Source organism: Passer montanus, unplaced genomic scaffold (assembly GCF_014805655.1).
Source record: "Passer montanus isolate IOZ18808 unplaced genomic scaffold, ASM1480565v1 scaffold63, whole genome shotgun sequence".
NCBI classification, from domain to species: Eukaryota; Metazoa; Chordata; class Aves; order Passeriformes; family Passeridae; genus Passer; species Passer montanus.
Window position 1 is genome coordinate 468534 of NW_024371371.1, and position 17268 is coordinate 485801.

General features: G+C 43.1%; 1 protein-coding gene across 1 annotated transcript in view; it reads right to left on the minus strand.

Annotated features, from left to right (window-relative positions):
• FARP2 (FERM, ARH/RhoGEF and pleckstrin domain protein 2) overlaps positions 1 to 17268 on the minus strand; it is a 74090-nt gene that overhangs the window by 15620 nt on the left and 41202 nt on the right. Inside the window, exons 14-16 of the mRNA XM_039727953.1 lie at positions 6957 to 7129; positions 2181 to 2270; positions 742 to 875 (exon numbers count right to left, since the gene is read on the minus strand). Coding sequence (XP_039583887.1) covers positions 742 to 875; positions 2181 to 2270; positions 6957 to 7129 — 397 coding nt within the window. The remainder of the gene's footprint in view (positions 1 to 741; positions 876 to 2180; positions 2271 to 6956; positions 7130 to 17268) is intronic.

Here is a 17268-nt window from a genome sequence, read left to right on the forward strand (position 1 = left end):
ACTGTTCAGAATGAAAACTTGGTACATTAAATTTGGATGCTGCACAAAACAGCAAACACAAAGACATGCTTAAAAAACTGAGAAAGGACTAGAAAGGAACTTGTGTGAAAGTCTATTTGAGAGTTTTATGTTTCAGACCTCCACATAAATGTCCTAACACGACCACCTGATTTTGTGAATTTATTTTTGTTTATACTTTTTTTACATTGTCCGCCTCCTCCTTTTGAAAGGGAGTTATGCTGTAATATATAACATGTCAGGTCAGAAGAAAATAATACAAAGTTTAAAATACTAAAAACATCATCTGTCAAACAAACTGCATTGCAAGAACCAAACTCCCACCTTACTCACAAAAATGTTTCCTAGATTTTCACCTGGAGATTCATTATGGAAGGTGTGCAAAAAACACATGCATCCTGTTTTTGATCTTGTGTTCCTTCTTTTTTCTAAAGCTTAAGAGACACTATCAGATTATTTCAACAGTTTATGATCTTCAAGGTGTTTTCCAAGCTAAATGATTCTGTGATTACAAAACCCTCAATCTGGTGCACAAGTCACACAACTACAGGATATTATACACAAAGCAAAGTTTGGAAAATGGCCTTTGTGCAACGCAGTTTGTACTTTTTTCACAGCTTTAATTTCATAAAAGATTTCTCCTCGCTTCCATTGATGCGGAAATACCAACTGCAGTCTGGTTTTGAGGTGAGGATGTACAAAAAGGTCCCCCTGGTCACTTACCAGAGTGAGAGCCTCTGCTCAATCTCCTTCAGAAAGCCTCGGTGGAACTCGTAGATGGGGTCTATGTTGGAGAAGAGCAGTGTCATCAGGCCCTCTGGCATGGCATTCTCCTTGATCACGGCACTGCGGAACCACTGCCAGAAACCCAGAAATTCCCATCAGTGCCTCTGCTTCAGAGATGCATTGTTACTGTGAAAATTCCTGCTCCTGCAGTGATGGGGGAGGAGAGAGTATGCACAGGGAAAATGCAGGAAGGAAGGAGTAGTATTTAGGGAAAATGTAATTTGTGAAAAATGGAAAGATGGGATTTTTTTTCCTTGCCAAATATGAGGAAGATGAGGCCCATGGCTGGCTCTGGGCACAAGCTTGTTTCTGAATGCAATGATGGGATGGTTGGGGACAGCTGAGTGACAGTCAGTTACCCAGTGGCTGCCCCTGCTGCTGCCACTTCCACGCAGATAAAACTGCTCTCAGAGGCCTGGAGCCCTGTGCCAGTCACTCAGCTGAAGACATCTCCTTGAGGTCACATTCCACACTTCTGGCAGGGACGGGAATATTACAAAAATCCTCTGAGATTTTTCTGAGGGATTCCCCCTTCTTTTAGGAGAAGTGCTGGGAAGCCTGTAGGAGGAATTGGAGTGAGATGGTGCTCAATGAGCTTGCAGAGAACACCTCCACTGAGGCCATGTAGCGTTGAGGGACTCAAGCTTTTCTCTAATGAAATTAAAACAGCTTATAGAAACATAACAGTCACAGCGCTCAAACATGGAGCTCAAGAACAAAAAAGCTCTTTTAGAAGTACATGAACTAGAAATTCATGCTGCCCTCCCAACTGGGACTCACTTGTCTATTCTGGTGAAAGGAGGAGGAAGAAACAGAAGCAACAAAACAAGAGGAAACTCTTCAAACCCCCATGGGTTCCATGCCCTTTGCAACTGTCATCTGCTCACAGATCCAAAGGCACAAGGCTAAAAGCTTTCCAAGGCTAAAAGCTTCCCAAGGAAAACCACAGAGGAGACAGCCAGGTTATAAGCAGAGCTGGCAGATATCACTGAAACAGAATGTTGTGCAGTTGCAACACAGAATCAGAGTTAGCCTGAAAACACATAATACTAAAAATCATGTAATATTAACAAATTAGACACTATTCAAGGTAAGGGGCTCCTGCAAAATGTTTTTAGGCTTTCCTTGTTCACAGTTTTCAGACCAAAAGTTTGCCTAGGTCACCAGGATGGCACAGGATGCAGCTGCTGAGCAAGTGCTGGAAGTCCAGAGAAGGTATCTGCTCTCCCACAGAAGGAGCCATGCAACAAGGAAGGGGACAGCTGCTTGGCTCATGGATTATGCTACATCACGAGAGGAAATTCCAAGTTTTTCCAACCTAACAACCACAAATCTGTGAAAGAAAAGGGAAAAGAAATAAAGTCCAACCCACTTACCACTGTAATGACCTCCAGGTCCTTTAAATAGGTGCGTTCTGTGGCAAGGATCTCCTTTGCTATGAAGTATGCCTTGTCAGTGGGGCAGCGCTGGAAGGACACACAGCCACCAGTAAGTACTGAAACACAAACCTCCATTTCCTCCTGGGCATCAGCTCAAACCTCACATCCACTTCCCCTTGCTGTGTGCTCATTACTAACAGGACATCTCTTTGTTCAGTATCACATTCCCAAATACTGACTTTACTATAAAATATTCTTTATATTGTAAGAGTATTAAAAAAAAAGCCAATTATATGTCAATTATAGTAGAATCATAGATGGTTTAGGTTAGAAGGGACCTTAAAGTTTATCTCATTCCAGCCATGGGCAGGGACACCTTCCACTACACCAGTGTGCTCCAAGCCCTGTCCAACCTGGCTTTGGACATTTCCATTACATGAACTTCCATCTCAAATCAAGGGATTTGAGATGGAAATTCATGTAATGGAAATGTCATTTCCATTTTACAAAAATATGGAAACACTTAATCCAATATTCCTAGATTTTAAACACTTCTCTAACCAAACACAGCCCAACAGATTTGCAGTCCTTTTCCAAAACTGTTTGTTTCCACTTACAGTTTTTACTCAAGCTACTCCTTTGAATTCCATATTAATTAGCTACGGGAAAAAAAAATCAAACTGCAGAAGTTGTTGGCTGCACGACTGCTCTGGGCTGCTCTTTAAAGAGAAGACAGAATGGATATGGAAAAACAAAGGAATGAATGGTGGCAAGAGATGTGCAGTTACAACACAAAATCAGTTTGTCTGAAAACATACATTACTAAAATCATGTAATATTAAGGAATTAGTCACTCTTCAAGGTAAGGGACTGCTTTGTCTCCTTAGCTCACTATGCTGGGCTGTAGTTCTGTGCCAAATGCCACTGAGTTATGTCAAAATTTGGTCTCCTCCATCTCTGCCCCCCTGAGGGAAACACTGCTTTGAAAATTCTTCCTTCTGTTTCCTTGTTTGTTATGAGCTAATTCAAAATTCTCTTTATAGAGTCACTTTGAGATGCCTTCCGTGCTGTCAGCACAGCCACTGTTTCCCAATCCTCCAGCTCAATGTTACCCATGGAGGAGATATTCTCCTGGTTGCTCAGTAACCTCTCTATTGAGTCCAGAGAATCCCTAGAGGAGTGTATCCTCAAATAATTAATTTTGAGACACTGTCTAGTCTCTTTTCAGGTTACTTTATGCTAGTTATTGCAGTTCCACATGTCAGCCCACTCTCTGGAGGAAGCATGCTCCAACTCACTCCACAGCCATCCCCTTCAATCTACCTGTCTCAGGTACATGCTGGCAGGCAAAGTCCTACCTAATCTTGGCTTTTTTCCTTGGACTATTTACCTGACTGACCTTTCCTTGGACTATTACCTGACCTGACTGCAGCCTCATATGCTGTGGAACCTCAGTGGGCATCCTCCATAAGCAGCCTCTTCCCAAGGAAACATCATCATTTTTCTGGCTCCCTGGAGCCTGAGGTGACCCAGTTTCACCATCTCACTTCCCAGCCTCAGCAGTTCCTTACAGACAGGAGAGTTTCTGCTATCAGGGATGTTTTTACACAGCCCTGGGTGCCTCCCCTTCTGGACTATGTACAGGATCTTATTGCACTTCTTTGAAATCTTACAGCACATGCAGATGTGTGAAAACATGGGAGCATGACTTCTCCACAGGCAGGTAGTGATGGGGGAATTTTAAAAACTAAAATCACACCATGGTCACAACCTGTCACTTCTCATAGCCTGCATGGATCATGTTTTTCTCCACCTCTGAACACTTCTGCAGGTTTCTGCTTCATTCTTCAGCTGATTCTGTGCTCACCTGGGGCACAAGAGGGCTTTTATTTTCCCAGGCACCTTCTCTTCCTTTCTCCCTCTGCAGAACATCTGCCCTTTCTGTTTATCCTCAGAAGTTCCTGCTCTTTCCAAATTGCTCCCTGGTGGAAATTAGTGCCCTTAACTTGCTTTTTTTCAGTCTTGCAGCAGTCCTAAGTGCATCCCTTGTGCTGAGTGCTGGCAGCAGCTGCTGGGCAGACCCTGCAGCAGAGGAGTGGAAAGGCTGTCCCAGTGCACAGGGGCCCTGCCAAACACCTTCACTACTGCTCAGGCTCTGCAAGGGGAAAGAAAATCTGCTCATGCCTCAAAAGCCAAACACAAGAACTCTCTGAGGTGGCAGTCTCCTTCTAGAGTCCAAAGAAAATGTTTCTACAACCATGCAGGCATCTAGGCAAAGATCTCCCCTTGGAAAAACTGATGTTTCACCATATAATGGACAAACAATCCCACCTGGAAACCTCCAACACTCACCAAGCAGCAACCCCAGCCTGTGGGGAGTGAAGAGCTCTACTCTGAACTTGTAATGACCAAAAGGTTTAACTTTTTATTTCAAACAGCAGGCTTCAGAAATGTTAAAAATAACTCTGAGTGGGGGAACTCCTCCAAAAATGCTCTTTTTAAAGTGGGTTGCTACAAACAACCTCCCTTAGAAAAGGAACAGGGAGAAATCTACCAGTGAGATGAAAGAAAGGCAGAGTGATTTAAAAAGAAAAAAATAAAAAAACAACCCTCATCTTTCTCAAGGTATCAGTACTGGACCAGCAGCAAAGAGCAGACAGCACACATTGTGAGGGCAGGAGAGCTTGCAGAACATGCCCTGATTAACCAGGTGGAGCTACAGCAGTATCACCTTCAAACCAGAGCTCTAGTCAGAGAGATAGTGTAAGATTACATTTTTCTTGTAGAACAAAGCTATAAAGCTCCTGTGAAATGTAACCAATTTCACACTGGTTTCCTCTTGTGTCTGTATCACTTGAAACAATGTCTCTGAATAGACATCAAAGCCTTGGAATATTCAAGTTGATCAAGCTTAAGATCAATACAATAAAAAGAGGTTCCCTTCTAAGGAGTCTCATTTTCATAAATCCGTTTCAGCCTGAAGGAGAGCACAAGCTGCCAAAACACCAGACCTTGCAGAATGTGGCAGAAAGGGTTGGGCTTCACATTTAAGTCAGCTAACAGTCTCTGCTCACTATTTCCAAGCTATAAGGATAAATGAGAGGAGTTATTTTTAAAATAACTATGGAAACTAACAGTAGAGTGATCAGCCAAAGCTATAAACTCCACCTCAAAAAGTCTAAATGGGACAGGGAAGCTGCCAGTGGGGTGGGCTGTCTGCAGCTCAGCTCCCACTCACTGGTTAAAACCTTCCTCTCTCTGGCAATTCTCACACCACGTCCACACCATGGGTGTTTCTCAATAGCATCACAAAACTGCCTGGAGGTGCCCAAGAATGTGGTAAAGACACCAAAGAGCAGGGGCCTGTGACCTTCCTGCCTGAGGATCCTGATCCTGACAGAGGTAAGACAACCAGAACACTGGATGGGGCAAGCAGAAGAGCAGAAGCAAAGACCACACAAGGTGGTGGTTTCATCTTTGTGGCTGTATGGAAAACTGCAGATCCCAGTGTGGCCACAGACTCCAGACAGAACTGAGCTGGGACAGTGGAGCCTTCCTTGCACTGTAATGGAAGGCCCTGGATCCTTCTCAAGCAGCAGAGCCAACAAACCTCTCTGCAAGCAAGGCAAGGAGAGCAGAGAGTCTTCCAGAAAAATGGTCATGGAACTCCACTGTGGACTCCTTTATCCTACTGGAAGAAATGCAGCAAATCCTGAGCTCTACATGGGGGTGAGGAAAACCCCACATCATGTGGGGGAGTCCCTGGTTAAAGCAACCAGTGCTCACTGGCAGCAGAAAGAAAGCAGCCCAGGCAAGGAGCAGCACCCAGACATTAAGCACACCTTGAAGACCCAAAGCTGTTCCTGGTTTGAGACTCTGCACCTGCAAAAGTCAGGAGCATTTCTGTCCCCCTCTTTACAGAAAGTGAGCCTCAAGCTTCTGCAAGGCCAGAGCACTGTTCACGTCTCTCCAGACAGAAGGGTCAGCCATGGAGAGGACAACTTCAACAATATGGCCAGCTCTGCTGACCAAGCCCATGATGAAATGGATGTGAGCGAATTCCCACTGGGCTCAGGCCCTCCACAGCTCAAAGGAAACACCACAGGACCCCTCCAAAGGGACCACCTAAAGATCCTGTTGTGACCAGGAAGCATGACCAGGAGGAACAATGTATGGTAGGATGGAGCAATGAGACCATGACAAGACTGCATGGGAAGGAAGGAACCCAGGAAACTGACTCCTCATACATTAACAAATAAGGATCTCTGAGGATCATTGTGTCCAGCTCCCCACTCCTTGCAGATCCACCTGAAAATAAACCATAAGACTAGGGGCATCATCCAGACATTCCTTGATCTTTGTTAGGCTTGGTGTCATGATCAATTCCCTAGGGAACCTGCTCCAGAGATCAGCCTCGGGGTGAAGAACCTTTCCCTAACATCCAACTTGAACTCATTTCCATTCTGGGGTACAAAAGGTGGATTTTGAACACGGTTCCCTGACACACTGCTCCTGCAGAAACAGAGGGAGGTGGTCCCAGTGGCCATGCCAAGAAGATGCCAGGAGGGCACTGGGGACTCCTGCCACAACAGCACAACACATCCAACCAACCTTCAGCACCAGAGTTCTGCCACAACCACCACAGACCAAAACCCAACCAGCATTCAGCACCCAGCAAGCACAGCTCCTCACTGTGCCCAGCACAGCTCCCACCCCACACCCTCAACACCCAGCACAGCTCCCACATGGCACCATCATCCCCCATGCTCTTACCTTCCTCTTCATTTCGTCATCCTCCTCTATCCTGGCGCCGCCAGCGTCGCTGAGGACAGGGCTGAGCACAGGGGACGAGCCCTGGGTGACTGCATTCACCTGAAAGGCTGGGGGCAAGCCCAGGGGACTCTTCAGCACAAGGGAGGACAGCTGGGGATGGTCCACGGGCACGCCTGGGTGGGAAGACAACAAGAAAATGGAGTGGAAAAGGAGAGAAAATTATTTCAAAGATAGTGCAAATAAGGTGATTACCCACTGTTACAGCAAAGCAGCATTGCAAGCTCATATTATTTTTAAAAAGGTAAAAGAGCAAAAAGACATACAAATCCAAAGACTTCAGTGTGTATTTCAAAGTAAAGGGAGTGTTCCTGTATCCCAGAGGTAACAGGGCAGTGCAGTAAGGACAGACACAGCAACAACCACAGTGAAGGGAAGGATAAATTGCTTATTGTCACAGAAAAAGTGCTGCTGAGTGGCAGCACAATTCACAACACAGGGTTATACTGCAGGAATACAGCTTTGAATTTTTGCTTTTCAATATAAGAGTTACTTTTCAACACAGGGAAAAGCTAGGATGAATTCTTCCATGACTCGCCACTCCCTAAGACAAAGTATGATAGAAGTACATTCAGAATTTAGGGTATCTCCAAAATTGATCCAAAGGGAAAGGAAAGGAGCATGGAAAAATTTAATTCCTGGCTTTTCTAAGTATACAGACAGAATATTCTCAAGGAAACAATTTTGTAGCACTGACTATTAACTGAATGGACACAATCCACAGCTAAATCTGTTAGAAGCAACAGGTACTACTTTGCTTTAGGTTATTAAACTTTTTTTTTAATTGTTATTACTATTATGTGGACCCTTCAGAGATTTCTGACACATCACAGTGAATTTAAGCCTGCTCTTTTGAGCATGTAGATCCCCCCCCCACCACCACCTTGGAGGTGAAAATGACCATTCAAGATCAGCTTTTTTGGACCAAAGGAAGGTGACAGACACACTACACCCACAGAATTCCTCCTAATCTCACATACTATTTTTCTGATCTTCCCTGTGACACACAAATGAGTTTTCTCAGATCAGGTAACTAGACAGGTACCAGCACATCAGCAAGTAGAACTGAAACACCCTCCCAAGCCTCCCCAGCAGGATTTGCTGTGTCACGAGTGCTGAACCACCCACCCGAAGAGAAATGGGGAAATCAACAGCCAACCCCAAACTGCCAAATCACCATTTCCCAGCCGACTTAGAAATCATCACCAAATCCTAACATTTAAAAAAATCAGCCCTCACAGATACCCAGTATCTGCTCACACCCATGGGTGCTGCAGGAGGAGTTGGGAGCTTTCGATTCCCAGCTGCTCAGGCTTGGAAAGCACAGCCAGGGCGAGGCAGCCCCAGCCTGTGACTCCACATGGACAAAGGCAGGAAGCTAAACAGAGCTGCACTCGGTCACCTGGAAGAGATTCAGATCATCCAGGCTGCTGAGTTAACTATTTGTACACTAGTCCAGCACCAATTCTGGAGCAGATTTTGATTCTCCCTAAGCATTTTGTTCATTCACCCCAGGAAGGCAACACTGAAAAAAACATTTGTTTCACCTATCCAGGCACAGGATTCAAGTTTGCTTTTACATGCCAGGAATGCTGAAAAAAACAGCTTCCAAACAAATGAGCTTGCAGGGGTGAGGAGCTTCTTTAAGTTCTTGGAATTTAACACGAAGCAGCAACAAATTCCAGAATCTGTAACTTGAATTGCTTCCAGACAGCCTGAAAGCTCAGCCTCAGTGGGAGCAAAGGGGATATAACCTGCTATAAACCACCCTGCTTTTTTACTCAGGTTGTTCTACCTTTTATCTCCTCCTACGGAAGATGGCCAGGAAATTAACTGCAAACATTGAATCAAAGCAAGAACCCCTCCCCAAAGCCAGAGTGCCTGATGGAAATGAGGCACATTCACAGAATCATAGAATGGTTTGAGTGGGAAGGGACCTTAAAGCCCATCCAGTCCCATCCCCTGCCATGGGCAGGAACAGCTTCCACTATCCCCGGTTGCTCCAAACCCTGTCCAACCTGGCCTTGGACACTTCCAGGAATGGGGCAGCCACAGCTTCTCTGGGCAACTGTGCCAGGGCCTCAGCACCCTCACAAGGAAGAATTTATTCCATCTAAAACTTCCCTCCTTTTGCTGAAGGCCATTCCCTCTTGTCCTGTCACTTCCCTTTTTTTTTCTTTTTTTTTTTTTTTTCCTGAAAGAGGCTATAAGAAGTCACAGAGAAGCTCAAGTTAGCTTTTGGGCTAACATTTATTTAATTAAATATTTGAGCTAAGCTCGGTGTGATGGTGTCTTGGCAGATGATATTACAGGTGAGGACTGAAATTTTCATTCTCATAACCCAAGTCTTCTCCACCAGAGCAGCACAAGAGGACTCCAGGCAAGCAGGTAGGATGTACAGCAATTCCTCATTCTCACAGAGAAGGATGGTAAAGGGAGAAGCCATTTCAACTGCTGCTCAATGTAGAAAACTCCTAATTAGGTGGAAATATTGATGTGAAGATCAAAACATGTGAATGATTCCCTCTGACATCAAACCTTGGTGCTCCGAGGTCCTCCCTTCCCCACTGGCAGCATTCTCCAGTTACATTAAAAGGGATTACACCTTCAGAGGGATGTTTCTGTGTTTGTGTTCTGCATGAAGTGGAAATTTGTTCTCTACAAGTCACACAAACATCCCAAATTGGTATCTGTGAATGCTGGGAGCACAGCCCTCCATGCACTGATGTGGGAATTCGGTGCTGCACCCAGACAGTCAGACATGGCTGCATCCTGTACACAGCAAATTTCTGCCTCTGCACCACACACAAATGCACTTAAGGCAACATCCAAAGATGCATCAGCTCAATGTAATATTCCACATACTCAAAGATCTTCAAGTACACTAATACTTTTTAGTTACACTACGTAGTTAGAAACATGCCCTTAAGCAAACAAACCCAGTTTCACAGAGCCTAGCATACACCTGATAGAAATAAAAAATAAAAACTAATGAACATTGTTCATTAGTAAACAAACATTGTAAAAGCTCTGTAGTATTCAAGAGCACAGCTACAGAATCTGGTGAGAATGTTGAGGATATCCTCCACAGCTACTGTGTAATATTGGTCTCATAGAAGCAGGCTCCATTTGATTTTCACTGAGACAACAAGCAGAATAATAAGATAACAAGCTTTTGGCATCACTTCCCAGGTTTTTTCTCAGCAGGTAATTCCATTCTTCAATCTAAATTCAATTCCTACACAGAAAGCCAGATTTGAGTGTACAGGCTGGCCAAAAGAAAAAATACAGGTTCTCTAAGCTTTATGCCTGGATGCTTAAAATAATTCGAAGACGGACCACTAAAATAGTACCCCAATAATACTGAGCACTATGGGATGGACAAAAGCTACGTGAGGGTCAAATGTCAGCAACAGCTCCTTATCAAATGGAGTGACTCTTGCATTTGACAGAAAACCTTTAGAGACACAACTTTATTATTATACCATTGCTATTACTACTGCTTCAAAAGCAGAGATTATTTTCAGGCTAAAGCCCTGCAGAGGCTGAGGGGAGGACAATGGGAGCCAGCTCTGAGCCTCCCTTCCACCCCATGCCCTGCTGCACCCATCACATGCACAGACCAAATGATTATTTCTAGAGTGAAAATACACAGTATTACTTCCAGAGTGAAGTCACTAGCAAGCTGAGGTACTACAAGTAAAATCCTGGATTTTTTCCCTATCTTCCTTATTTCAAAACATCACAACTAGCAGCTTTTCCCTCTGCAAATCTTCCCTTTAAAAGGTAATAAATAGAGAATCTTGAAAATTATCTGAGAGCCTAAAGAACCGATGAAAAAGACTTTTTTAAATTCAAAGATCTCTTTTTTATCCTCCAACACGTACAGGTCACATGAAACATTAAAGCACATTTACAGCATTTGGCACGTGCCCAGTGCTGTGTACCTGTGAAATCACATACAGAATCCCAAGGTTGGCCCTGATTTTATGGTGACACCCATAAAACAGCTGAAATAATCCCAAATAACCATCCTCCTTCTGCCACCTTTCCACCTTGTAAAAGCCCTGTTTGCAGGGAAGAGGATTTACCTAAACATTGACCACAGACACCTGAACAGCCTGCCAGCTAGAAAACATACAACCACCTTCACATGCTGTGTTTGCAAAAAAGGACAATCTTCCAACAAAAACAGATATACAGGAGAGAGAGTTCAAGGGATATACCCAGTTTAAAGGAGAATTCTCCACAATAAATATAATTCCTACAAAGAAATCTGAGCTTCTAGTCCCATTTGTATCAAAGCAAAAGATCTGCACAAAGCAAGAATTTGAAACCCACACACACCAGTGTTTGCCTACTGTGCTCTATTTCCAATAAAGTGTTACAGGGGGAAAACTGTGTGGAGAAAGCTGGGAATAAAACTATGGCTAGGAGAACAAATATTTATTCTATTTCAAAGGCAAAGATAATGAAAATAAAGCTAAAAAGCCCATGTTGTTATTTATATCAAAGTTTTCCTTGTTTTATTGCATAAACAATTAAAATTATGAATTAGTACAAATCTGTAGGTTCATAATTGGCAATCTGAACAGACACAAAGATACTCAAAACCCCAACATATAATTCAATAAACATTTCCCATATAAAAGATAAAGTTCAAGAGATCAATTAAAAATTCCAGCTCTCTTTGTTTGAATGCAATCTTTTCCTGGCAAGAGTAGCACCTATGGAACTGGGGAGTCCCTCTAACCAGGGCACACACAGCCCTGCTCGTACCGACAAACAGGAATTTTGGGATTCCAGCAACTGCAGAACATTGTGATTCTTGAAAATGTACAGCAAACCTTCCCACAGACCAGTTCAATTAATCGTGTTCCAAATTTGAACTTCCAAACCTCCTGCTCAGCCACTGGAGTGATCCTATGGGAGCCCATGGGCAGGTGATTAATTAAGAGGATTTTATGAGGTGTTTGGAACTGAAAGGTCTCCCCATCTTCTGAGCATGTATATGTACAGCCATACATACACACACAGCCCTTGTGACAAGTGAGGTGTAAGAGTCCCTAAAATGACAGGCAATGACAGCTAAAGGACTACATTGACACTGTGATTACACTCATTCAGTACTGAGTAATTATGGCTTAGAACATTTTGCAAAATGACAATAATGGGAATGACTTACCGACAGGTTTGCACCAAAAAAGCATAAAATTATAACAACTTTTATTAGTGTCTTCACAAAATCTTATCCCTACCAAGACTTGCAACTAGACAAAATCTACCACCACCACCAAAAAAAAAATCAAATAAAACACCCAATACCAAACCATAACCAAGCCACCAAAAAAAAACAAAATAAAAATCCTTTAAACAAAATCACCTATGACCACAATACAAATAAGCACAGAAAAAGGAGATCAATACTTGGTATTATCCAGATTATTCAGCAATTCTGAAATTCACTGGAAATTAAAGTGAAAGTTGAGGGTAGCTTGATATATCACCCTATTCCACCTAAGATAACATATGGCAAGTCCTGGGAATATAGAGCATGTATTACTTGACTAATGAATACTTTAAAATTACAAAGTCTACACACAATAGGTAACACAGGTTAGTAAACTTAACAAAGCTTAACCAGGTGATGAATAGGTCAGAGAATATTCCATGACCCATGTTTTGTGCAAATTAAGTTTCAATAACTGCATAACGATGATCAAAAATGCTCTGATGTAGTGCTTTACATTTAATAAATGTGTTTAAGCATCAGAAGGATTATAAGTACACACACAGAGAAGTACAGGTGGGGATTAAATTGCTCTCTCAAAACACCCATTTTGCTTTCTCTCAGTTGCACTGCAGGGTCCAGTTGAGCACTGCAGAGCTAAGCCCAGCAGCCTGACTCACTGGCATGCATCCTCCAGCTGCCTGGGTTTGCTAAAACAGAACAGAGAGATGTGGAAAGATGGAAAAGAGCCCTGGCACACTCCTTTGCTGAGCTGCAAACAGCTGCTGGCTGCACAGTGTAGAGCAGGAGAACACACCAGGACACCCTGTGGTTCTCCTGCTGGAAAAACACAGCACCAAAACCTGTGCACTGGCTGGAAATGCTCATACCTGTGTGTGCCCCCAGCTCCCCACGGGGTGGGAGGCACAAAGTAAGTGTGCAAGAACCTGCAGAGGAGCAGACTGGCAGGAGTGGGGGCACAGCACAAAGTTTACACACCTAGGTTCTATCTGCTCTACCACAGCTCCTCAAATGCTGCTTTCTTGCATGTGATACTTGACAAAGATCTTCTCCATCTTGTCATTTTTCCTAAGTCATTTCCCCTGTCTCCCATGCTGGGTGGTTCCTGCAGCAGAGGTCACTGCAAGGCTCCTGGCTCTCACACTGCCAGCTCACCTCCATGAAAGGATAGCTTGTGTTCTCAGGACATAAACAGAAATCAGTACCAGGAACGAAGTTTCAGTATCAACACTGCAACAAAAATAAAACAAACTCCAGGGAATAATGCTGGAAGTTAAGCAGCATGGCCAGGACTTGGGACACACCACACTGCCCTACAGCTCACTGCTCCCCTCCTGCTACCCAAAAGCAAATGAAGGGGACAGAGCAGGGAAAGACATTCCTTGTCCCACCTCCTCCTGTCACCTCAGAAAAGGACAGCTCCACTGCACTGAAATAACCCACACAGCTCCCTGGGAAGGTCTGAGCTGCTGCACTCCCTTGATGGCAGCTGGTTTTCTCTCCATCTACAAGAAAGTGAATCTGAATTTCTATGTCTGAAGGAAATTATGAAGAACCTTTGCTCACAGCTTTCTTGCTACAATAAAAACTCTACTTAAGAACCAAATTGTCTTCTTTTTTGTGTCTGTCTGGGAAACCTTGAACAAAACAACACAGCTCAGCAAGCAAAAATATCCTCATAGAGCTTTGGAAATGAAGTGAAGCACAGAAGGAAACCATGACAGCTCTATGCTATCAGTCAGCCAGAGCACAGGTAGAAGTAACAGAGGCACAGCAGCAGCTCTGAACTCTCATTCTGTACCTAAAACCTTCATCTAAACACATCTGTACCAGGGTCAAAGGTCCCCTCACCTCCTCCTCACCTGTGGATCCACACAACTTGCCCTAAGATAGAAGACTGGAATCACAGTCACCATCATTCCTTTGGAGAACAAAAGGGGCACTACACAAAGAATCTTACTGCTTTCTTAAAAAAAAAATCCCTGAGAGTTAGAACTGCCAATAAAAGATCTGCACAGTTTAAAACAAAAGAATAAAACCAGTGAAGATGTCTTTTCAAACTATGGTGCAAGAAGGCAAATTGGCACGTTGCATAGGTTGGTATTTTAGAACTGTCCTTCAGAGATGATTTGAAGATTCTTCGGGGTTTTTTTCATGATGGAAATGAAAAAAAAAAGCTGCCTGTATGTTGAAAATACAGGCAGCTTTTTACTAAAATCTTTTGAAAATGAAGATAATTTAGTGGCATTTATTCTCTTCTAATACATTTAAAGGAATGCTTGTGATTGAGGCACAAGACATGAAACAGAGGCACAGTTATATGTAATAGCTGAATCCTGATCCTCTTTTTAAAAGATCAAAGATATCAAGAGCCTTTCTCTACATCTTTATCTATATACTTGTTCCTGATGCCACCACCTGTTATAGAGTTTGCAGACAGAATTCTGCATTTTTGCTGATTTTCTTTCTCTTCCTTAGGTAACATAATGTAGTTCATTCTGGGAAGAAATCAGACAAATCACCTAAAAATGTACTTAAAGGCACCAGCTCTCTACACCATTACAGACCTCCTCCAAGCCCTGTTTCAAAATGTCACAGCCATGACATCATCTCCACAGGCCTGAATGAAGTCCCACAAAGAGCCAGAACACACATTCAACAGGAAAGAAATAAAATGGAAATAACATATAGCCAAAAAAAAAAAAAAAAAAAAAAAGAGCACCTTGTAGCTCATTACTGGAGATCTGAGCTGATATTTTGTTCTCAATGTGCTTTGTCTTTCTGTGCTGCTGGCAGAGGGGACAGGTTTCTCATGGGACAGCACACATTCCACTCAAACACAAGATAAAAGCAAGCACTGTGCAGAATAGTTATATCTTGGTAAAACTAACCTGGAAGAAATGGGTGACTAAAGGAGGTTTTACCTCCTCGAGTTCTGCCTCATGTTGAAAAGCATTCCATTAAAGTTTTAGTTATCAGAATTTTGAGAAATAATAGTATTTTTTAAATGCTTGAGTAAACAATGAAGGTCTTTAATGATATATCAAGACCATATTTAAGCTGGTAGCAATAATATTGACCATAAAGTTATGTTTGTAACTAAGCTGCTTTTTTGGAGGCATCAGCTGTATTAGTACTGCACTCTGAAAACTGGGCAGAAGGGAACCCCAAAACAAAGTGGTTGAAGGAGATGATGCTTTCCATCACAAGATTTGGGTCAGGTGTTATGGATTTCCCATTCTTGCTTGCATATGGTCTAAAAAATGCTCTTACAAGCTGAAGCTCAGAATTTCACTCCCACAATCCACAGCAGCTGGGAAGGACATTTCACAACTTTGTTGTTTTGCCTCAGTAAATGTTGCTAAATTAAAAATGACCAATTAAGCAATAATTCAATTTTTTTTCCATTACACTTCCTAACTTACAGCTCATGTCTCACATAAAAGTCACCTGTCTAAAAGAATTTACAAAAGCCCTGAAGCTCTAACTGTTGTCTATACTATTTATCTCTCCTAACAACTCAATTTCTCAGAAAAATTGTAGTATTTTTCTGAATACAGTCCATATTTTAAAGAAAAAGTTTAAGCTAACACCAGGTTTACCACCAGCTGTCCTCCACAGACACAGGACAATTTTCTGAATTATTTTGTGAGTATTTTTATGCAGAGTGATTAATAATAAGAAAGAAGGGAAATGTGATGGGGATTAAGTGCTTTTATAGTCTCTGTATATCTCCAAACTGCTGCAAAACATTTGCTGCTGGACTGTTGAAGACACCTGAAGTCAGAAAATAAGCTTGTCTTCACAAGAAGTTTGGAAACTGCTATTTCCATTTGGTTGTGTACACATTCCCTCTTCCAAAGGTAGGTATAGGTTATTTATTCTTCAAAGCATACCACAGACACGTTGCATAGGTTGGTATTTTAGAACTGTCCTTCAGAGATGATTTGAAGATTCTTCGGGGTTTTTTTCATGATGGAAATGAAAACAAACCCAAAATGAGGATCTTGCTACAGTGCAGAAAAGCAGGCAATTTAGTGGATGCAGCTGCTGGTTAACAACCACGTGCAGAAGTGACTGTTTTATTTGGATTTTGGAGGAACAGCATATTATATGAGACTCTTACAGATATGTTTACAGCTGAAGAAATCCTTCAGTATACTGTAAGTTGTGACATCTGCATGAGCCAGTTGATACTTAAAATTCTCTGAAATCAGTGTTTTTCCTAAATGTAGTATTTTCCAACATTGTAGCCTATTGTAGCCCATTCTTGTAGTGTGATGCACAGAAACACAGCATCAAAACTTGGATGCTTCGAGGGACACCGAAGAGGCGCACAAATCAAAAAAAAATTTAAAATCAACTATGTTTTCATTGAGTGATATCACACCCTATTGACTTCCAATCCTGAAAAGCACAGAGGAATCCATCACAAAAATCAAGACCAATCAATTGATTTGCGACTTCTCTGTCCAGTCTTCTTGCGTGAGATTTTTTAAATTATTCTGAAAGTCAAAGGCATAGTTGTCCCCCGTGCTTTGAGCGAAGGGGTTACTGAAGAACAGGTTCACATCCAGGGGTGCAGCTGTTTCTGAGTCCCAGGAGTCGGTGTCCGTGCTGCTGGAGTCCTCTGTGGTGGTGGGAGGGCAGCTGAGCTGCTCCAGCTGGTCGATGATGTCCGTGAACTGGAAGGCCGAGCTGGACTCGGAGCGCACGGAGTAGGCGGGGAAGTTGAGCATGGAGCTGGCCTCGGAGTGGTTGGCAGAGCCGTAGGTGTGCAGGGAGCAGGTCCCGTTCAGGGCCAGGTTGTTGAGGGAGCTGCTCTCGGAGCGGTTGTTGATGAGGGAGCTGGTTTCAGAGGGGCTCAGCAGGCTTTGCATTCTGCTGGCTTGGGCCTTCACCTCAAAGAGCTCTGAGGTGTCGGACGGCCTCGCGTTGCCGTTGAAATCGCTGCCTTCTTCAAATTCAAACTCCTCTTCCATGTTCATATCCACGGCCTCGGTT